At 34.0% G+C, this 24,471-nt stretch overlaps 2 protein-coding genes, 1 long non-coding RNA gene and 1 pseudogene across 3 annotated transcripts; 2 read left to right on the top strand and 2 right to left on the bottom strand.

The window, feature by feature from the left end:
• Positions 1–4,430: 4,430 nt before the first annotated feature.
• LOC120113701 lies at positions 4,431–5,744 on the top strand. Its single transcript, XR_005515333.1, has 3 exons — positions 4,431–4,955; positions 5,147–5,551; positions 5,641–5,744. It is a non-coding gene; the product is annotated as an uncharacterized LOC120113701 (long non-coding RNA).
• Positions 5,745–8,237: 2,493 nt separating this feature from the next.
• LOC120113651 lies at positions 8,238–10,595 on the top strand (annotated as a pseudogene).
• A 5,298-nt stretch (positions 10,596–15,893) lies between these two features.
• Positions 15,894–17,027, bottom strand: LOC120113719 (transcription repressor OFP1-like). Its single transcript, XM_039134776.1, has one exon. It carries the CDS (start codon positions 16,863–16,865, stop codon positions 15,957–15,959), a length of 909 nt encoding a protein of 302 aa, XP_038990707.1. The 5' UTR covers positions 16,866–17,027; the 3' UTR covers positions 15,894–15,956.
• A 2,808-nt stretch (positions 17,028–19,835) lies between these two features.
• On the bottom strand, positions 19,836–21,985 carry LOC120113708 (U-box domain-containing protein 16-like). Its single transcript, XM_039134770.1, has one exon. It carries the CDS (start codon positions 21,919–21,921, stop codon positions 19,864–19,866), a length of 2,058 nt encoding a protein of 685 aa, XP_038990701.1. The 5' UTR covers positions 21,922–21,985; the 3' UTR covers positions 19,836–19,863.
• Positions 21,986–24,471: the final 2,486 nt, after the last annotated feature.

Consider the following 24,471-nt stretch of genomic DNA (forward strand, 5'->3'; position numbering starts at 1 on the left):
ACAACCCATAATTCGTTTTGGAGGGCAGTGCATTTGCTGATTCTCCTGCTATATCCAACGATCCACTTACCATTCTCATCCCGAAATACACCTCCACTTGCCGCTTCCATGGAGCTCGGTTGCATCGTTCCATCTTTGTCTTCTTAAGTGGTTATTTGAACATTAATTAAGCTGTTAAATAGCTTAACATTATGCTAATATCATTATTATTATTATTTCTGTCATAGAATGTTAACTTCGCAAAGTTAGTAATCTAGGTGGAGACTGGATATTAATACCGTGTTTGATATATTTATCGGTACACGATTTTTAGAATGGAGTATAGCTTAAACTTAATTATTGTGTAGTTTTGAGCTACCTAAGAGAAAAAAGGATTAGGATTTGTTGATAAAATTATGACTGAGAATGATTGTTGTTTGATGTTGATTTTCTTCCTTCAAGAACGCTTAGTTCAGTTTAAAGGTAATGTGGTTTCTGGCAAACTGAAGCTTCGTTGGTATCATTACTTTAGAATTTAGAAGCTGTGGTGTTTGTTATGGTTAAACCTCTTTCATTCCCAAGTGAAAACTTTCGATAACGACTGGTAGTTGTTGTAGAAATAGACCTCAGTGGAAATGCATACTCTCTCTATCACATGGATGAGGCTTCTGTCATATTAATATTATACTTTTATGAATGCCATGTGTAGTTAATGTCTCGTCTGTTGGTTGTTATATATGAGTTTGGCACTATTCGTGGGGTGCTTTGTGTATTCGACATCTGTGATCGATCAAACTCGGTTCATTTACCTCAGGTGGTCAATGGATGTTTTAAACTTCAAGTTAGCAATGCACTTCAAAAACAATTACCAGTGACTGTTAAAATCAGTTTCAAAAATTTTCATTTAATGTTTGCAGCTGAAATGAACCTATTTTATTTCAGTTGTGACCATATGGATAATGGGTGACAGTATACTACCTAAATGTTAAACATGGGTAATAAATAAGAGAATACTCAAGTTTGGAGCCATAGAATTTCTAAATTCTGATACAAGATATTTATTAAATCAAGCAACCAACAAAACTACCTGTTACCAATAACATACTGTTGTTTCTTTGAAACATACAAATGTTTACTGATCTGGCTAATGTTGAACTTGGTAAAATAAATGGTAGAATGATTGAAAATGAGACTATTCGGGAATACGCATTGAATTCTAAGATTACGCAGTCAATTTCTGGTAGTACACCCATAATAAATGAAGTCCCAGAAAAAATGAAACAAGATAAGGTAGAGCTGGCTGTTAATGTCGGAGAAATGTATACGTTTTATTTCAGAAATATCAGTAATGTATACATTTTATTTCTATAATATCTGTTGTGACATATGTCTCGTGTAATATCTTGTATTTATTACATTTACAGGTATTTCCATTTGGGTCTGTTCCCTTGAAGACCTATCTTCCTGATGGGGATATCGATTTAACGGTCTTTGGTGGCCTAAACTTCTAGCCAATGACGTCTGTTCCGTCCTTGAAAGAGAAGAACATAAAGTTTGTGGTGAAGGACGTCCAATTGATTCGGGCTGAGGTTTTTGACTTTAACTGATATATTCTTATAGATCTTTGTGATACGAGAATAGGAGGGGTAAAATTATGTTTTTTCTGATGCGTAAGGGACTAACCTGTAAACTTCAGGTTCATTTTATTCTTTATTCCTTCTGTTGACATTTACATCTAATTTCATTGTGACGCCGGACAGGATAGCGATTAACCTGTAGGCTGGTTCCAACAGATGATTCACAAGAGAAAATTCACCCAAAACCAGAGAAAACAAGTCTCTAGGGTTTAACGAAATATTATAAAATCAAACAATGTCAAAATCAGTCCACAAGCCGGACTGTTATAGCCAAAAATCATGTTTATTCGAATTTTACCAAAAATAGCAAAATCCCGAAAATCACTCTAAATTGAAATTCGAAATAAAATAAACAATCTGCAAAAAATCCGGCCCAAATCGGATTTAAATTGACTTCCTAACTGACAAGTGAAATATTACCATAAATAGTAAAAATAAATAAAACTAGTGATTCGGAGGGGAAAACGGCAGAATTTGTGGTCGAAAAAAGGCCACATGGAGCCATGCTCGATGTGGACAGCGTGCGCGTCGAAAGGGGCTTTCCGAATTGGGGTCTTATGCGCGATTCCAACACCCGTAGCCAAAGTTATGTCCAAAAGACTGAAACGCACTCAAAACGGCCCCAATGAGGAACATATCACAATCAACTCTCGCCTTTGCGCTGATCTGCCAACTTATGGTATCTCAGCGCCATCAATGTGCAATCTGACAGCTCAGCATCATCTGTCTCGGATCCCCCTGCATCACATTGTGTTTCCACGTCTTGAGCATTTATTTTAGCTGCATTATTGCTCGAAAACTGAGAAGGAAATGTCTTTGATGCATTAACATTTTTATCTTCTTCATTTTGATGGATGTTATTTAAGGAAAAGCAAAATAACTCGTGATTTCCATTCTCTAACCAAAGATTTTACACACCTAATAGTGAAATCCTGTAAATAAAGGAAAAACAGCTCCCATAGTAAGTACATAATGGACATGTGCAACCATAAACTTTTATAAAGTTCATTAGTCTTTGATATTTTGATACTATTTTTAGTTTCTAAGCTTAGAGTTCAGTCTTTTTTGTGCATTGTGATATTTTTCACAACCATTTATACTATAATTATTGTATTTTGTGGATTTTGTCCTCAAGTAATTATTTTCCTCCAAAAAAAGATTCTTTGTTGCTGCTCATCGGGCTGGTTTTATTCGTCAAAATATGGACTATGGTACAAAAACAATTTTGTCTTTGCTAACTGATCTTGCTGAAGCCTCTAAGTTAGCAACTGTTTTGTGGGTTGTTCTTGCATTCCTTTTTCTCCTTTCTTTCTTTCTTTATTGTTTTTTATACTAACTAATTGGAGATACACCCCCTAGCATGGTTTACTTTTAACTGTTATGGAACAGCTAAAGGGAAGGTCTAATTGAGTGCACTATACAATTTTTGATCTCATCTTTGCCAGTTTTTTATGCAGTTTAAACCTTACTTTCTCCGATATTGCTATTGGATTGAGAGATTGTTATGCTTTTCTGTTTTGATGGATTAAGGATTTCAATCTTTTTTCGTATTGCAAAAGGGCAAAAATAATTACTACAGAATTAGAAAAGTAGATATTCCTTTAAAAACAAATAAAAGAGGTATAAGGGAGTGTAGTCAATCAGCAGCCCAACCTTGGTCATTGTAATATTATAGAAAGCACCAGTGACCAGACCACAATAGTAGCAAAAAAAAACCCTGAACTTTAACGACCTGACTCTGGGAGTCACAAACAACATATTGACGAAGCAAGGTGTGGGTAAGCTAGAATATCCAATCAACTTAATCCCTCTTTCTGGTAAAGAAATTTCTTCGCAATGAGTACGAAAAATTATCACTGGCCTTATGAAAATATGTTGTCTTCTTCTTTTACATGGCAAGTATTCTATTGCATTTGTTTTTTGCCTTCCCAGATTTGATGAGAATGAATAGTGGATGTGAGTGAATATTATGCATGCTTCCATTATATGACATCCTCGCTCTTCATGAGTGTTATTTAAGATGATTTTTTTGTAACAATTTAGGATTCAGAAATCATTTTTCTCATACGTAGTTGGTCATCTTAAAATTTGGCCTCTCTGGTGGCTGGTTAAGCTTGTAAAGTGATTAGTGCAGAACATTGTGGTGGATATCTCATTCAATCAGTTAGGAGGGCTATGTACCCTGTGCTTTCTTGAGCAGGTAGGTTGCATCATTAAAATTTGGGTGTGAATGAAAGCTGCTTTCATACAACTTAGTTCATCTGGAAATAGAAAGAAGGAGGATCTGCATTGTTTGGCTGCCAGTATGTATTGGAAATGTTCCGATGCAGACACGTCCTTATGTTTCTTGGATTTGGATCTTTTGGTGCCTTTCTTGTGTTTAGGACAAAAAGATGCATCCTTTGCATTGATTGAGAAACTTTAGAGCTGAATATATTCTTCTAAGATCTTTGAAACTTTACCATGTCAAGTAGGAAAACTTACCTGATAATTTCCCTAATGTCTGGATTCCATATAGCATCATCAATAAATAGGCTTCTGTTTACTTTCCCTAGTTATTGGCAGTGACATCTCCCTCTCTCTGTGTTTCATGTGCATTAAATAGATGACAATACTTCTTTCCCCTTCCCGATTTCATTTTCTAATGTTGCCCAATCTATGATATGGACTTAAGATGTCTGTTATTCTATAGTTTTCTATGTTTATAGTTATATTTTTATTATACTGGGAGAGCTGGCATGGTTATGGGGGTGGCTAATTAGCTATATCATTTTTATTGTAAAGAATGAATGTTCTGGTATTCTTCCAGCAAGCAGTGAGGATATGGGTGCTAATGTACTTGGTGATCACAGTATGAATCATTTGGTTGCTAGTCAAGGGGTTCAGTCCCCTGTTGGACGGAAAAACCATCCATTGATCTAAAAATTCTGCTTGGTCATCTGAGGATCTATATCCTGGACTTTCTGGTGATCTAGCTTCCTATAGTATTGCTGGAAGTCAGGAAGGTTTGAGCTCATTGTCTGATTTTTGTGGGGATATTGTTGCAAACATGCGCAGTTTGAGTTATGGCCGGTGTTGCTATGATTGTGTCCTTAGTGCATCTGTTCCTCCAATTTCTTCACCTTTGGTTTCTCAGTTTCAGAGCAAGAACTCATGGCATGTAGTACACAATTCGGTGCAATTTAGGCCAAATGGAATTTCCCCAATGAATGGTAACGGTGTTGTCCCACGAAAAGCCTACTACCCTATGAACCCACCAGTTTTACATGGTTCTGGCTTTGGAATGGAAGATATGCCAAAGCCTCGAGGAACAGGGACATACTTCCCCAATCCCAGCAGGTATACTCATTCTAATCCTTTGGATTGGATTTCTAAAACTTGTGATGAGAATATGATATTTAATCTGGGGCAAACGTGCAGCATCATGGTGTTATTTTGTTGTTGGTTTTATTATTATCATTATTTCTTGTTAAATTATGGTTTAGCCTTGCTGTCTCAATGTGTTTTTTCATGCTTAAATCATTTTGCAGAAGTCTTACAAGGATAGGTCCTTGACACCATGGGGAAGGAACCCAGCACCAGCAAGATCTCACAACAATGGCCACGCCGTTACACCCCCAGAGCCAAATTCACCAGAGAGATGGAGCCCTGAGCTGGCACAAATACAGACTGTGAATCAGGGTTTTGGAAAATCCGGGTCTTCTGAACTCAGTCTTGATCTGAAAAAGTATTATCCCTAAAGCCAACGACTCATTGCATCAGCCAGATAGGCTTGTAGAATTTGGGTCAATTGGGGCCTTACCCTTGGTGCCAGCCTCTACAGAAAGTAGCCAGCAGCATAATCCAGGTTCTCCTTATGCTCTAAACTCGACTTCTTGTTGGCAACAATTAGGAAATCAAAGACTAAGCTCAACTGCGAGCATGGATCAAGACAGGTTCGAGACTTCATTATTTCATCGGAAATTTATACGCAGTAGGGTATGCCGTATTCTGACATTTTTCTCTTTCCGCTTATCACAAGCAGGATACTTTTACAGTCATTCCAATATAAAAAACGAAGAAGATTTCCCACCTTTATCCATTTGAAAACAGCACAGAGAAAAGGATGGATCTTAATTTATAGACAGTAAATGGTAACAAAGTGGGGCAGCTTGTGTGCACGTGGCTATTTGATAGCCATTCCAAAGCTATTTCATGTACTTTTTTTACAGTGAGTTATTGATGTATAGGATTATGGAATGATGCCCTTGTTGTTTTGCTCAGGTTTTGACATCTCAGCCACTTGTTTTTTTGGCGAAAACAAAGTATAGACACACAGATATTGTCAACTGCTGATTCTTCATGTAACTCTTACTGCAAAATGGTCTCTCTTTTTGTAGTTTCTTCTCCGGTTGTCCTTTAAATTCAGCTCTGGCTGATCAGGTGGTAATCTGGGGGCCGATTGAATAATTTGATATATATGTGTTGGTCAACCCCTACACGTGAACTTACTAGATTTTAGTTAATTAAATAATCCTTGAAAAAGGTGGTGGTGGGCTTCATAAAGTCTTACAAATACTATTATTTAATCAAACACATCCTCTCCTCTTTGTCAACTCTTCACTCAAAAACGTTGCTTGATTCATTCACCCATTTATTCCTCCAAATTATTATTATATAATCCAAAATACACAATAGGATATACTAAATATTATTTTTAAATAATTTTATGGAATTAAGTTTAGATTTCCAAGTTGAATGCTTGCTTTGAGTTCTTTTGGCGTCTTTGGTTTATTTGATTGAAATCTAAAATGTTATCTTTATAACATTTTCAGTTGAATTAAAAATGTTACAAAGAATATAATATTTTCAGTTGTTAATCGAAAATATTACAAAAAAGGGTTTTCAATCGAAAAATATTAAGAAAAAGTTAACATTTTATGTTACGTCTAATCTAAAATGTTATAAATTTTATAATATTTTCGATTGTGTCTTTCATTAGTCTTAAATTAGGTTATCTTTTCTTACACTCTCCCACTATTAACGCTTAGTTTTCACAATTTCTTTTTATGGGATTTACATACGATCATAAGTAGAAATTAGAATTAATTGTATTATATTGGAAATGTTATATTTATGGTCATTTGATACATTATTAAAAAATATCAATCTTATAAGTAAAATTATGAAGAAAAAAAATATTCTTGAAAATAATTAGGGTAGATTATGCATTTAGTATCTAAACTATCAATTTTGATCTGTTTTAATACTTTCATTTTTCATAATCATAACTAATGTTTAATTTTTATTTCATTTTAGTACCCGTTCAAAATTCAATGTTAAGTTTTGAAAAAAATTAAAAGTTTAGGTACTAAAACAAACCAAAACTGATAGTTTAGGTACTAAATGCGTTAAGTTTTTAACGACGTGTACTAAAATGAAATAAAAAGTAAACATTAGATATGATTTTGAAAAAAAAAATAAAAGTTTAGGTATTAAAACTGACCAAAAAATATAGTTGAAGTACTAAATACGTAGTTTACCCAAAAACTTGTGTTCAAATAGAATTGAATCGAGTTTATACCCTCTAAATTTACCATCAATATATTATTTTTTTTATTAAGTTAAGGTGATTACAAAATAATATATGTTCTAAGTACTCTTAATCATTTGATGGTGAACGTTTAATCACGCTTGCAGTCGTTGAAGCTCGAACGTACGACCTCTAAGAACAACAACAATCCTCTTAATTACTAAGGTAATTTAGTTCGTGCACCGTTAATATATTAGATTTATATTTACGTCCCTAATTTATTTTTAATTTAAAAAAATTATGTAAATTTATGTAGTATTGTTTATTTACCATTATCTCTATCGTATTGAATAACACTGCTTATCTCACTCACCCAGCTGCCAGCCATAGTTAATTAATAGAACCCTGATTTTTGACATTTAATTCTATCCTCTCAAATCAATTCATTTGGTCTGATTGATTGTTTATTGGAGATTGTCAATTCTTTGTGTTAATTGCCAGGAAAGGGCACCTTCAAAATCCCATCTTTCCATAGATTGACACAGTTTCATGTGTTGATTTACAACCCCAGAAAGCAAACCTCTTTGAATCTATCTCCAACAGTATAAAAAAGAACATCTGAATCCAAAGTTTATCCATTGAGATTGCTTTCGATATCTCCGCAAATGGTGCTGTCGAAGCGTAGCCATAGGTTCTTCAAGTCTAGAACTCTACTCTCTTGCCAAAGCTCCCGATCTCAACCCGGAAATTGACTCTTGATTCTGCTCCACACAGGAAACAGAGACCAACCCAGATTTCATTTCGTTTCGATTAGCAAAAAGAGATCTTTGTTTTTCTGAAACTAAGCTAAATGGTTTCCAGGAATTACTACGATTTCTCGAGCGAAGTTGTGGAAATGGCTTGGATTATTCTCAGCGTCGATTACTCGAGACTCTTTTGGTTGTTGTTTGGTGTTTTTTCGTATGAAAATCACGATGGAAAGCCTCGGATCGTATAAACACCTGGACCTTCTATTCTTGATCTTTGAATTAAGTATATACTCGTAGGTAAATCGTTAATTTAGTGTTTTGAAAGATATAGTTATTACACAAAGCCCTACAACTTTTAAGGGTCTCTGCTGTTTTTGCTCATGACAACGTTTAAAACACGTATTGGGGGATGTGTTGTTGGCGTTCAATCTCAGCTTGGATACGTTGAGACCGATCCTTCGGGTCGATATGGACGTGTACGTTTCCTTTTCATTTTCCCCAGAAAATTTGCAGAGAATAGTTTTTTATGTTAATCTCTCAGATTTCTGTAGTATGTATAAGTATTGGCTCCATTAATTTTCCCTAGAAAATGGCTGAATCTGTTGCTGTACGCAGTTCAGAGAGATTCTGGGTAAAGGAACAATGAAGACAGTGTATAAAGCATTTGATGAGGTCCTTGGAATGGAGGTGGCATGGAATCAAGTTAAGCTCGCCGATATCTTCCATTCGCCGGACAAATTGCAGCGGCTCTATTCGGAGATCCACCTCCTCAAGAACCTCAACCACGGTTCCATCATGCAATTCTACACGTCCTGGATCGATATCGACCGAAGAATTTTTAACTTTGTGACCGAGATGTTCACCTCCGGCACCCTTCGAGAGTAAACCGCTTTAACCGTCAATCAAACATTTACGAAGCGTTATTTGTAATGCCGATTTTTAATATGCAACTATGCATACAGGTACAGGCAGAGGCACCAGTGTGTCGATATTCAAGCAGTTAAGAACTGGTCTCGCCAAATCCTAGGCGGTCTGGTTTATCTCCATGGTCATGATCCTCCAGTGATTCATAGAGATCTCAAATGTGATAACATCTTTGTCAATGGTCACCTTGGACAAGTTACGATCGGCGATCTCGGATTGGCCGCAATTCTTTGCGGCTCACGACATGCTCATAGTGTTATAGGTATGCTCTCAATTTGCAGCATCCACTCAAATTTCATAGAATAGGGCCACTCTGTCCATATATATATGTATACCTCTCTGTATGCTAAATGTCAGCACATTTGTATACCATGCTAGGTACACCGGAGTTCATGGCACCGGATCTGTACGAGGAGGATTACAATGAGCTTGTAGATGTATACTCCTTTGGCATGTGCGTATTAGAAATGATTACTTCGGAGTATCCGTATAGCGAGTGCTCGAATCCGGCTCAAATCTACATGAAAGTGACTTCGGTGAGTTACTTTCGGTTCGTTAATTTCGGTAACGCTAACCATCAAACTAATCTATTTCATTTTCTTAACTCTCCAGGGAAAGTTGCCAGAGGCATTATACAGTATCCAAGATGAGGAAGCTATGAGGTTCATCGGGAAGTGTCTCGACCACGTTTCGAAGAGATTGTCTGCTTGCGACCTCTTGCTAGATCCGTTTTTAGCCTCTGGCAATGGGAATTTGATGCCATCGGTTGCAGAGCTAGTTCCTGCAATGCTGGCTCACCCGATAAGGACTACAAATATGTCGATAACTGGCACAATGGACCCTGCAGGTGACACAATTTTTCTCAAAGTACAGATTACAGTGAAGGAAGGTATAAATTGGACTAATCCAGATCCCTTTCACTAGGTTCGATTTCGGTTAACAGCCTGCGAATATAATGGATTTTCCGGTGTTATAGGTCATGCTCGGAACATCTACTTTCCGTTCGACATTGTAAACGACTCGGCAATCGACGTTGCCTTGGAGATGGTGAAAGAATTGTAGATCAACGACTGGGAGCCACTGGAGATTGCTGATATGATAGATGAGGAGATCTCTTCCATTATCCCAACTTGGAAGGACTGGGGATCCTCTCAAGTCCATCATCAGCACACCTTCAAACACAAAGACGAGGATAACGATGACGACCACAATGATGATAGTAACGAAATCCGCCATCCGTTCTACGCTGCATCATCCTGTTCTTCGTCTCAGATCTCCCTCCCGGGATTCTTTTCGTCATACGAAACACGAACTCGACATGGGAAAAACGTAACATCTGGTTGCGGTGTATCCAGCATTAATGATGTTGCAAGCTCAAGTTGCTCCATGAACTCGGTCCAATACTCTAGCATGAGCTACGAAGACGAGTTTGATTCGAGTCTCCGACGAGGCAAGCATCCCGGTATCCTGGAGACCCTGAAATCAACAAGATTTTTTCCATCAGAGAGTACAAGTTCTTACAACTACAAACAATGCGACCCGCAACTTCATTCACTGAGATCTTCAAACTTAAATGACCAGCGAAAGCTAACAAGGATCCGTTCACTCGTCGACATACGTAGCCAGTTGCTGCACCGCTACGTAGTGACAGAGGTAAATAAAAGGCGGTTGTTCAAGACCGTTGGAGACGTCGAGAACATTGGATTCCAGGATCCCACAGAGGGTTCAAGTAGCAGCCTGAATCCAAGGATTTCAACATCATCACGAAAATAGCAATTTAAATAGCGATTCACGACTACGACAGCGTCTGTTATAAAGATGTCCTCCGCAACCATTATTATATGACTACAATATCTATAATAATGCTCTCTATGTCCGTACTCGTGATAAACCTAGTGATCGCAACCACAATTTAAATCTAGGATTCAGTTTGTTAAGATTCTTTTCCATAGATCTGTGTTAAATATTATCGAGTGTTTGTTTTCCAATGTATTCAAGTAGTAACAAGTAGCCGAGCAGTAAATAACATGATGTATCTACGTAACGTCTCAAATTCGAGTAACGTGATTTGAGAAAATAAACAACAACAAAAATCTGTTTTATTATTAAAATTCAATCGATTGATTAATCTGGATCGAATATTATTAATACCTGTAAAAACTTAATGCGTTTAATACCTAAACTATCAATTTTGATTCATTTTATTACCTAATCTTTCAAAAAAAAATTCAAAATTTAACGTTAAATTTTTGAACGGGTATACTTAAATGAAACAAAAACTAAACCTTATGTATGATTTGAAAACATTAAAAGTTGAGTACTAAAACGGATTAAAACATATAATTTAAGTATTAAATATGTAATTTATCCTTAAATTTAAAAACTTATTTTAGAGGCATTGAACATGTTACCACGTCCAACTAGAATGTTGTTTTTATGTGTGTGTTAAGTCGGATGCAATTACAAATTTCCATCTTAAAAATAGGTCAAGTTCATATTAAATAAAATTCGAATCAATCCAAGCAGGCCGGCTCTAAGAGGAACACCCTGAACAACCGCTCAGGCACCCAAATTTTTTTGTATTTATAATTAATGTTCCTAATTTTTTATATTTATAATTAGGATCTTTTATTTTATAATTTTATAAAATTTTTAGTTTTTGATCATCTTTTTCATTTATCTTATTAATTCATTCAGTTTTGAATTAAATATAATTATTTTTTATATTTATTATTAGGCCCCTTATTTTTATAATTTCATTATATGTTTAGTTTTGACTCTCTTTTTCCATTTCTCTTATTTACTCATTCAGTTTTAAATTAAATTTAATCTTATTTTTCTCCTTTTTTTCAAATTTTACTCTTCAATTTATCGAATATTCTTTAATTTTTAGTCTTCTTCATTCTCAATCTAATAATAAAATAATATACAATTCTTTTTATTTATTTATTATTCAAAATCAAACTATGTATCATATATATATTTAATTTTTTAATATTTATTCTCTTTTAGTTGTATTTAAGTTTAAGGTGTTTTCTTAATAAAAATAATATATTTTCACAAAATATAATCATTTTCTATGATTTATTCATATAATATAAAATTAATTGCTCAGAGTATACTTTCATTTTGTAAAGGTATATTTTTGAATTTTCGCTCAGGACTTCTAAAATATCTGAAATAACTTTGAATCCAAAGACAGATAAATAAATATAATATTTAGGTTGAATCGATCGAAAACCCGACCTAACCAAACTCGTACGTACCCTTGTATGTAAGCGTGGAAAAGGGAAGTAGAGTCCTAAATTTGGTAGTTTTTTTGTTGTTAATTGGATCGTCGTTTGTGTTGGAAGATATGCAGTGTCCAATATGGAGGAAAGACAAACCTCTCTCAGCTTGGATTCCCTAAGATTTTTGTCCCCCACTCGTGCACTTTTTTTTTATTCTTTTCCAATATAATTTATCCTTTTTTAATATAATTGAGTCCTTGACTATTAAAAATATAAAATAATCATTTGATTATTCATCATGTTTCAAGTTCATTTTTTTCTATAAAAAATTAACGATCGTATGAGTTGAACGTTAATATATTGACTGAGAGGTGATAGTCATTCGAGATTAGTCTGGCCAATTATTTTTTAAGTATTAATTAATATTGAAAATATATAATTTTTGAAAGAAAAAAAAATTACCATGCCTCCTCAATTAAAAAACTTTTTTATGGAAAATAAAAAATATTTTAGCCCCTGTAATAAATTCGTAATTCTGCCCCTGATTATGAGATCATATTTTATCATATCTCAGTCAACAAGTTAGCGTATAACTCATATTAATGTTAAAATTTTAACAAAAATGACGAATTTGAAACATAATGAATAATTGGATGATCATTTCGTAACTTTTAATAGTCGATGTATAAAACAAAATATTTTTCTATAATTAGATAATCATTTTATAATTTTTAATAGTAAAGTAACTCAATAAAATAGTTTTTTATAATCAAAAAATTATTTATGTATTTTATCCTAATAATAATGGATTGAGAAAGTGATTAAAGTCAAAAAGCCTATAATGCAAAAAAAAAAAAAAAAAAAAACCAACAGCTGGAAAGGATAAAAAGTATTAGGAACCGCAAAATTAGGGAGGATGAACGGAATAAATCCTATTACAAAAATCTTTTTTTTATTATTAATAGGATAGTATAATGCAATATTTATTTAAAAATAATTTTTAATTATTTAGTATTAAACGCTTACATCTTTGACATTTTCGATATTTAAATCCGAAATCTCAAAGAATAATAATAATTTTTTTTATCATTGAGGTCGGTCGATTGGTATCTTATTATCAAAATCTAAATTATTTTATTTTTATATCATATGGTAGGTAAAACAACAAGCTTCGAGATATCATTAGCTCGTTGAATTCTCTCTTAATTATATTTGTTGGAGCCTACTGATTTTTTCTTCTTCTTTTTTTAATAAGGAGCCTATCGAATATTAACTCGGTTATCATTATTATTGTTATATTTTTTTGAATAGTTTATTATTGTAAATAAAAAAACATTAGTTTAAATGTACTTAAGCAGTTATCTTTGATTTTAAAATTAAAATGTTATAGATAATTTAAAGGGTAAATTACACGTTTATTATCTAAACTATCAATTTTAGTCTTTTTTGTATCTAAACTTTTATTTTTTTTAAATCATATATAATTTAGTTTCTGTTTTATTTTAGTTTCTCATGGTTAAGAACTTAACGTTACATTTTTTATGGGTAAATTACATCATTCATCACTCAACTATCTTCTCACTCCTATTTTAGTACTAAAGTTTAAATTTTTTTAATTTAACTATTAAACTTTTGAATTGCTTATATTTTAATCACTCTAATTTATTTTATTAATAATCTTTGTGATGTTTAATTTTTTATTATTTTGTTAATATAAAATTAAAAATATAAATTTTTTTTGAAAGTTAGAGTGTTTAAACTAGGAGTAAGTTGAAATTTAATTAGTAATTAAATTTTAAAAATTTAAACTTTAATGACTAAAATTGGAGTGAAATTATAGTTGAGTGGTGCATGATGTAATTTGCCCATAAAAAAGGTATCACATGCAATCACTCGTTAAGTTTTAAACACCAAGGTACTAAAATAAAAACTAAACATTAGATATGAATTTGAATAATCGAAAGTTTAGGTATTAAAATTGATCAAAATTGATAGTTTAGATACTAAATGTGTAATTTGCCCTAATTTAAATAAGATAAAAGTACATGAATGGTACCTTGACTATAGAGTACTACTTTATTAAGTCTCTCGACTATTAAAAGTTACAAAATGATCCTTCAGCCATAGAGTGTTGCTTTGTTGAGTCCTTCGACTATCAAAAGTTACAAATTGGTCACCCAACTATTCACTATATTCCAAACTCATCATTTTCCGTTAATAATTAACAATAATCTAAGTTGAACATTACTTGTTGATTGTGATATGATAAAACATGATCTCATAATCTCAAACAAATATCACATCTCAGTCATCATGTTAACGTTCAACTTAGACAACTGCCAACTTTCTCTGACGAGTTTGGAACATAATGAATAGTCGGGTGATATTTTTGTAACTTTTAATAGTCGAGTAACTCAACAAAGCTAACACTCTATAGTCAAAAGATTGTTTTATAACTTTAATAGTCGATGGACTTAATAAAACGATATTCTATAATCATGAAACTATTCATGTACTTTGTCTATTTGTATATTATAATTTGTACAATAATAATTACGTATAATACATAGAAATATAAAATAAAATCACGAATTTCAACGAAAAATGTTTGCTTTTGTGACGATCGAAGTAACTTTAACAAAATTTCAACTTTAAGTAAAGTGGTATGCCCCAATGTCATCCAACTCCGACCAACCACCAACCGGAAACAAAAGCCTTGAAGCATTAGCACAGTAGTACATGAATTTGAATTTAAGACATCTTGAATTTTACATGTTTGAAACATTTACTGCTAAATGTCTCTCTGGGTGTGGGAAAGCTGCCATGCCTTGCCTGCACCAAATATTTAAAGCACAACCCCTGTCCTTTAAAAGACCATCTTCTTTTGGTGACCAAACTTTGATTGAGGCAAATCTGTCAGCAAACTGTACCATTCAACATTCATGTAGGGACCCCTTCGCATTGTGATCCAATCATACTCAAATCTCAGTATATGTTTTGTATAACATATATACATAACTATTGAATCTAACATCTTAAATAAAATTAATATTCTTAAATCATTAAAACCGTTTGATGGATTTTATTTAATTTTATAATTAATATTATTCTAAAAATTAATCGTGTATAACTCTGTAATTACGTTTAAGGGTGCCTACGATAGCGAGTTGGGTGGTGCATGACTTGTGCTCGTTAAAAGGTTTTATTGCTCGACTCGATTCGTTGTTTGTTAAACTCGTTAAAATTTTATTTAACTTGTGCTAACTAAAAATACTTGTTGCCTGTTAAACTCGATGTCCGTTGCTTACCTCGTTGCTTGTAAAGTTCACCAAAACTTTTACCTTATCTTCTTAACTATATGTAAAATCTACTAATACTATATATAGTTTAATATGAACTTAAATTAATAAATTTAATCAAAAAATATCAAAAGATATTTCAAAGTCTAAAATCCAAAATAATACTATATATATATTAAAATAATAAATAAAGTTTGATTTTTGAATATAGTAAAATATTAATAATTTAATTTTTTTTGTTTATTAAAAAATTAATAGATTAACAATTATTATCTTTTTATTATCTATTAATGTATTAATAAATTTTTTAATGGAATAAATTTTTAAGATAATTATCAAAAGGTTATATATAAAAAAATTACCGAGTTGTTCGTAAAGTTATCAAATCAAATTAAATTTTAATTGATTCAAGAGTGAACCCAAATCAAAACTTTTATCAAATTTTAACCGGATCATGCTCACCAACAGCCTATATATTCTCTGCTATAAACGAAATAGGGTAGTTGCGGATTAAATAATTTTATTAGAAATTTGAATCCTCGGAAAGTTGTAATGGCAACAAAGAAAGGAAAGAAGATATATATGTATGAACATAATAAGATTTGATTAGTGTTTTGAGATGAAAATTACTTGAACCGGACATCATTCAAATCGAACCAGATTTGCTTGAAGACCATGATGATAAGTTCATGGTATTCATCAGAATTGAGAGAGAGATAACAGGCAAGCAGATCCTCCAACTCCTTTGATGTCCTAATGTTGTTCTCCAGAATCATCTCCACCATCGATTCCCTGAAATCCCTCTGGGGATCAAACGACGATTTCACCACCGCCAAACTCTCCGAAAGGGTACTCCTCTTCGAGCTCGAGCCCGAACTAGTCGACGACATGCTTTTCCGACCATGACCCTGGTTAAACCTCCTGTTCCCGATTCTCGGAGAGTGTGTTCGAAGCCTGACACCGGAAGAATTGACACTGAATTTCTTTACGGGACCGGTGTTGTGTTTCTTCTTGATGTCTTTTATCATGTCGTTGAACTTAGCCGGTTTCGTTACGATCGGAGGGAGCTCGATCCCGGGCATCTCGTTGATTTTCTTAACATCGGCGTCGGATGATTCCAACGGGGAGCTGTCGTCAGAAGACGACAAGGACGAGGAAGAAGCCGAGTAATCCGGCGGAGAATCAGCCTTACTCCACACCGTCTTACGGCAGCTACAACCGGTGGAAACGGAGGAAGTTATCACCGTGGACGGAGGCTGCGGCGACGACGACGACCTGAAGTTCCTTCTCCTGGAATGATATCGTTTCTTGCAAGATTTTCTGGGCGGCGGCTCAGGCGAAACGTAAAATCCGTCGAAGGGAGCAAGCTCCCTGGAGAAATAATAAGATTTTCTGGGACTAAGATCGTGCTGCTTCGATTTTGACGGCGTTCTTTCGTCGGAAAGATGAGTGTTTCTGGGTCTGCGCATGTCTTTGAGCTTGTAAAACCAGGTATTGGGGATCATATCTGATAACTTGAACCTGTAATTCCCCATTCAGAAATCTGGGTTTTCTTTTGAAGATAATGGATGAACACACTTGGATCAGTGTGTTCTTGAGAAATGGGATTGACTGACTGATGAAGAAGAAGAGAAGAGAAGGGAAGGTGTATAAAAACAGAAAAGTGTGACTACAAATTAAGATTGGGTCCACAAATGGAAGCAAAAAAAAAGTTGGCATAAAGGAAAAATGAATAATATCAATGGGCCAGGTGAGAGTTGGCTATTATTATAATATTCTTTTACGAAAGCGATAAGAACTAATGTTATTATTTAAAACTTTGTGTTCGGGCATCATGAATTTAAAAAATACGAATGTTTAATGTTAAAAAGTTAAAAATTATCTTTGAATAGATTTTATCTTGTATTTATCTCAGATTAATAAAAGAATTATTCTTCACTTTTAATATCTGAGAGACAATGAATTTCTATGAAGATAGTTGGATTTCGATGTTGGTCGTCATCCTGAATGACTTTTATATGAATATTTTGATGCGATATAATTTTAATTTTTTTGGTTATTAATAAAATTTAGTTATAGCTGTTAAAAGAATATTTTACTTTAAGTTCCTTTATAAAGATGTAATCTATTTTACTACTGGATCTAATAATATGGTTTATATCACGAGTTTAAGATTGAAATGCTAGGTCTTCATCATTATACTCTTGGAGTAAATGACTTTTGCTTTACTATTTTGTTCACTTTTTAACATAAAGGTGTAACTTTCCCTAAATTTTATGAAAATTTGAGGTTAAAAATTGTTATTTTTTTAATGTTTTGGATTTGAGAATAATGTTTAATGTAATATATACATGTTTATTAATCTGGGATAAATATCAAGCAGTATATGTTTACACTCACACCCATGATATTTATAGTGCTCGATTATGGGACCTTAAAAAATAAAAACAATTCTTTTACTACCAAAGTCGTTTGGTTCTTGCGTTTGCATTCATTTTAAAATAGACCATTGAACTTTACTCTCTCTTATTTTACTCATTGTACTTTAAATCCATTCAATTTCCTCACTGAATTTGACACAATTAACATTTTTGATCACTCAACCGTTTTCTCACTAAACGACGTTATAAATGGGCTGTTATATAAATGCAAAACGACGTCGTTTTGGTGAAAATTTTGTTTTTCTAAAACGAAGTCGTTTTAACGCCATTAAATATTTAACGGCTGGGTGAATAAAAAAAAATCTAATTGTATTAAATTCAGTGAGAAAATTGAACGGATTTAAAGTACAACGAATAAATAAGAGAGAGAATAAAGTTAACTAATGATTGGTGTAATTTACCCTTATAAGAAATAGGGTGGATTGAAGAAAGGATGTAGTGGCAAAACTATGATATAAAGCCTTCTTGTTGATATTAGTTGGAGTATAATTGTTGTCGAGTATAGTAGAAATTGATATAATTAGCTAAATATTTTGTGATTTACAAGGATTAAATTCTTGAAACTAAAAGTGAAGGGGTTAAATTTACAAGGAGCGGCAGCAGAATTAGACCAAAGAAATGACAATACTTTAGAATCCTTAGTAGGATAAAATGAGTGGTCTTGCGTGATTTTTCTTTCAATTCTATCGACGTGGCTCACTTACTGGCCCTTAGATTTGACCCCACGAAACTTCCCCTCTCTTTTTCTTGCCCGTCATTCACTACAACTTTGGCCTTTTGCCGTCGAGCAATCGACTTTTAAAAGGGAAAATGAAACAACAAAAAAGACAGGGAAAAGATGTAATTACGATTAATGTCTTTTATCAAAATTAAAATTCGAAATGTAATCCTTATACTTTAATTTAACCTAATTTAATTTTTACTTTTATATTATTAAAGCAAAAAAGCATATGAGGTTTTTATACTTTTTAAAAAACCCAATATGATCATCGAATTTTTTTTAATGTCGCCCTCAAACTCAAACATGATAGATAGACCGTCACATCAATATCGTGAATTGATAACTCAAAAATATTGGTCAAAAGGGTCATATTGGTTTTTTCTCTGAGTTGAAGGGCCGCATTAGTTATTTCAAAAAAATACAAGGACCTTTGATGATTTTTTTACCTAAATAAATCAAGTTTATAAGCCTTCAATGATTGAGATCATCATTATATTAAAACCTTCAGACCAAGGGAAAGAAACCCTAAATAATGCCTGTTTTAGCTTTAAACTAAGGTAAATTCACTGTCCTTAAGACAAAGGCAACCTTAACTCCTTAAGAAAAGGACAGCGCCCAGAGTCACAACGAAACAGAAAAGCACCCGATGGACGCACATGAATTCTCTACCAAGTAGTGATTGGGTTTGGCCTCGGCCTCGCAGATCATTATCAAGCATTCATGGCCTTATCTGGGTTTCACTCTGTGCAGGTTGAGGTTTTGGTCAAATGGTCTCTCGGGGGAAAAAGGGTTCTCGCTCGAAGGAACGTATCAATAATGCGTCCAAACACCTATCAATTAAGAGTAGGGGACCGGCTGATTTGTCGTCGTCCCCGAAATACTTTGTAGTTAATGTTGCCTTGTCGGAGTCTTCGATACAGGACAAGGAATACATTCATGGTGGTGCTTGTCTTTTAGTCAGTTCACAACGCTTTAATGCTACCTGTAGTTTTGCTAGAATGTTTTCACATGTTTTTTGGGATTATTGAAACCCAAATATTACGCTTAACTATCCGTGATTAAAATGAATCTCAATGATATACACAAAATCTCGATAATAATAAAAAAATATTTTTATTTTTTGAAAGCTCGAGTTTTAACACTATAAATATTAAAGATGTGAACGTTCAATATCTAATGATTGAACAAATATTACTATGTACTTTAATCGAGTTCATCTGTAAACTTGAGTTTCATAAATTATAAAAGAATGATCTTTTTCATTGAGATGTTACACAACTTGCAGAAGAAATATAAGGAAGATTTACAAATCTCAGTTCCACGTTAACAAAATGACAGTAAATTTGAAAGAAAAAAAGAAGTTATATCCAATTATGCTGGCAATACTGGTATGGAAGTATTATTAACAGTCACGGTCATCATGCTCGAACTATCCACAACATTATTTGTATCCAAGTCCAAACCGGCGGCCCATCTCCGAAGAATCCGTAGCAGCGATGCCGCCTTCCGTCTCCCTCTCATGGTTCCGTTCCCCATCACTTCCCATAAAATCCTTTCGATCCCCGGAATCGTCGCCAACTCCGCCACAACCTCTGATCCCCCTTTTCGACAAATCATAACCAAAACAGCAGCCGCGCTTTCCCTTGAATTATCTGACCCTTCCCTGAGTATAACAGCTAGTTTTTTAATGGCATAGACGGCCGCCGCAATTGCCGCCAATCCGCCTCTCCTCACCACTGCTTCGAGTATCGTCACCACCTCCTCCGGTAGCTCGTCGATGACTCCGCTCACCATTTCGATCACCCCTCCTTCGACTAACCTCCCAACGGTCTCCCTGTCTCCCGCTAAATTCAAAATTGCCACGAGTGCATCCCTTTGGGAGTTCGTAGGTCCATCTTTAGCTAAATTGACCAATCCCTTGATGACACGTGTCTTCCTGCCTAAACTTTTCTTGTACGCGTGAACGCCAGATAGGCTGAATATTGTCGCCGCAGCGTTGCCTTTGGCCTCCCAGGTAGCACCCGAACGTAGCACCTCGATGACGCCGTTTAAAGCTCCGTCAGTCTCCATGATCCTCGTCTTGTTTGCTTCTAAGATGGAAATATTAAGGATTGTAGTGACGGCGTTGACTTGGAGGTTTGGGTGGTGAGAGCCAACGTCCGAACCTAAATATCTGACGAGGGTCGGAATCGCTCCGGCTTCGGCGATGCAGGCCCGGCTATCGGAGTCGGTTTTAGACAAAGCGCGAAGCTCGTAAATAACGCCGTTGGCCGCCTCCATTGACTGAGATCCCGAGAGCTTGTTGACTAAAAAGGAAACCGTCATTTTCGTAGCTTCAAAGGCGGCTTTAGTAGCTTTAACGCCGTTAACTTTCTCGTTACTTCCTACGGCTTCAAACGGAATTCCTTGTTCGCGGCACCACATAGCTATAAGATTTCTCAAAGAGCGGTTAGAGATGAGGTTACTGTGGGCCAGGTTCTGACCTGTTTTAGGACACGTGGAATGTCCAGAATCAATCCACTGATTAATCGATTCCCGATCGTACGTCTGTCCCGTCGCCACGACCACCGGGTCCCGCATCAACTCGAGGCTAATCGGACACCGGAAATCCGCCGGGATAGTTAAATCCGACATTGATTTTCGCCGGCGATGATCCGATTGACGTGCCGTCGAAGATCCAAACAGAACGCAATTGGCGTAACGAACGAGGCCGATCAAAGAAACGATATCCGATTTGGATTTCTCGTCGTTTTGGTTCTGGATTTCTTCTTGTAGACTCTCGATTTCTTCTCTGCAGCTGGAATTATCACGCAATCCTAAATCCTCGACGACTTTTTTTAGCTGGAAAGGATCGGGGACGATCTCTTTTTCGATCCGATCCAACATGGCCAAAACTTCCAGCAGGAGAAATTCGTCTCTGGGATCTACTAACGGCTTCGATTGGGAACACTGTTTTCTCACCAAACCCACGAGTTCTTCAACGTCTTGACTCAGCTCAACTTCTTTGAAAGGGAAAATATCGAGGAGAGTGGATAATTCGAGGGTGAGTTCATGGAAACTATTTGACAAAACTCGGATTTGCATCAGCAGCCACATCTTGCTTCCATTTGAACAATCCTCGATCAGGGTTTTAACCCTCTGCAAAACTATATACATTTCTTCGAAGCACAAGAGGGTCGAAGGGGAGAAGAAATTCGAAACCGGGTTTCGAACCAGCTCCTCGAATAAGATGGAGAGAAGCTTGGTTTTGTTAATAACTGAAAGGGAGTTTCGTTTTAGGAGACACTGAAGAGGTTTAAGAGAAGAGATTTCTTGAGACAAAGAAAGCAGAGATTGTACCAGGTTCATATCCGCGAGTTTCGGAGATATGAAGGAGCCCGCCGACGGCCGCCGCTTTCTCGGCGGGAAAACTTGAGGAGAAACTGCCATGGAAGGACAATAACAATACCCAAAAAGGAAAGCAAATTCTCGAATGATTTCTGCAACAAAGGAAAAGACTCAATTGTATAGTTTTTTTGAAGAAGGAATTGCAGTAGTTGATTACGAAAAGAAAAGGTTGCCAACAAGATAGAGTTTGGCCTATCTTCAATTGCAATTAAAATAACCATTATATCAAATATTATTAATTATTATTAAACTTTTATAAATTAATTAATAAATTTAATATTAATGGAAAGATTATAAAATGCGTAATTAACTAATATGTGACTCTATACTGATTTAGTCCATCGATCAATAAAGGTTAGTTCAAGTAATAAACAATTTGATATTGTTTAAATAAAATCTCGAGTTTGAATCATTAAGTATGCAAAAAACTCATGTCAAGAGACTTAACTACTAAAATCAAGTGTACGACATGAATCAATTCGAATTAATTAAGACGAAATCTTAAAATGAAAAAACAATAAAATGTATTTTAGATGAGGGGAGGGGTTGGTTTTTGACTAAACTTTTATGTGTTGATGGCTTAGCTGTAGCCTTTGGTGCGTCGTTGAGGCGGTGGCCAAATGAAAAAAAGAAAGAGATAATGATGGTTCGGATTCGGCGGGCTGTTTACCAGGTATGAATTTCACCAATAATATTATTTGTCTAATTATGGTTTTAGTCCCTTTATTGTGATTAGAATTGATATTTAATCCTCTACTTTCAATATAATTTGATCCTCAACTTTTATAATGTTATTAGCAGGTCTAAATTATAGTGACAACGTGAGTTTTTAGAATTATCTTAAACACTAAACTGATTTATAAATTATTACAAATTAGAAGATAATAGATTTGAATTAATATATTATAAATTATTTTTTAGAATTATCTTAAGTATTAATATTTTTGTTTAATTTTTTACTTTAATTATTTTAATATGTTGAACTCTTAGAATTTTTTAGTTTGACATAACTTAGTCCTCTATTTTTATAATTTCTTATTATTATGTGTGCATTGACATCACATGTAATTCTTTAAAGTGGTGTCATCGATTTTTCTTAAAAAAACAAAAGGTATTTTTTTTAATAAAAAGATGAACCTCGTTAAAAAATATTCTAATTCTAAAAAAGGGGAAAAGAATGTCCGAAAAAATATATTACCCAAAATCAATATTATTCGATAAATCAATAGTAATAAGCTCGGGTCAAATAAAGTCAAACATCGTTTGGGATCAAATAACAATATAATATATATATATATATTTCACTTTAATGAGAGAGAGAAAAACTAACGGTATATAATTTGAACATGCCAATAAGTAATAATATTATAAAAGTAAAATGATAAAATTATTTCAATTATATAAGGATTAAATCCCAAATACTGATATAGTAGAGTGACTAAAATTAGAATTAAACCAGAATTATTTGCATAGGAAGGAAAAGTTCATCACATTGTTGAGGTCCACTTTTCCAACACATTGCCGGCTCCCTCATCTGATTTTACAGATCATCAACTCGATTTATCAGTTATCCATTCGGCCGGTCACTTCAATAAAAAAGGTTAAAATATATATTGGCCCCTAAAGTTATATATGATTATCAATCAAGTATCTGAAGAACTTTTTAGTTCATTTTAATCTCTGAATTTTCAATAACGGTGTACATTATCCAAACCCATTTCTTATTATAGAAGTTCGACATGATACTTATATAAAAAAAGACATAATATTTGCTAATTTTTTAATAAAAAAAACTACAAAAACAGTCCTAGCAAGTTTGAAAAATTCATATTTTCTCATCTAACAAATTGAGAATTTTTTATTTCTTTAAAATTATTTTATGATTTAAAAAAAAAATCGATCTAATATATTATATGACCCGTGTGACATATTCATAAAATGTCTAAAGTAACTAAAAACATATAAGAGAAAAACTATTTTTGATGATAACTAAAAATAAATAAAACCAGTGATGGACCCAAAAATATTTTGTAGGGTGAACACACATATGTTACCAACATAAAATTTATGAATGAGACGAGTACTGATAAAATTTTAGGGTGGGCATTTTCCGTAAAATAAGTAACTAATCCAAGAATACTTATATTTCAGGATGGACACGAAAAAATTTCAGAATTAGCGCCATCAATAAAATAAGTAACTAATCGAAAAAAAAATTAGATTTTAGAATAGAAATGTGCCCACCCTCACCAAACTCACCAAGATATGGGAATAAAACCCTAATTTTGATTAATAAGATAGTAAAATAACTAAAATTAAAATATTTAAAAATTTAGTATTAAAATCGATATCCATATTAAAATTCGATGACTAATTCAAGTTACGGCGGGGTGTTCAACAGCACGCCGTCATTGGAATTTATTAAAACAGTCAAAACTCAAAATTATTAAAGTTTAATAAATAATATAATATATTTGACTTTAGTAGGTGAGTCTTTCAGTGGAATTTTCTATATATACAAGAGTTTGAATTCGAGATTTGTTTAAACGATATCAAACTACTTACCACTTATTTAAGCGATATACAATAACT

Source organism: Hibiscus syriacus, unplaced genomic scaffold, assembly GCF_006381635.1.
Source record: "Hibiscus syriacus cultivar Baekdansim isolate YM2019G1 unplaced genomic scaffold, ASM638163v2 tig00000778_pilon, whole genome shotgun sequence".
NCBI classification, from domain to species: domain Eukaryota; kingdom Viridiplantae; phylum Streptophyta; class Magnoliopsida; order Malvales; family Malvaceae; genus Hibiscus; species Hibiscus syriacus.

Coding starts and splice junctions, on each gene's coding strand:
- LOC120113719 (XM_039134776.1), bottom strand. CDS start 16,865: ATGGGGAATTACAGGTTCAAGTTATCAGATATGATCCCCAATACCTGG.
- LOC120113708 (XM_039134770.1), bottom strand. CDS start 21,921: ATGGCAGTTTCTCCTCAAGTTTTCCCGCCGAGAAAGCGGCGGCCGTCG.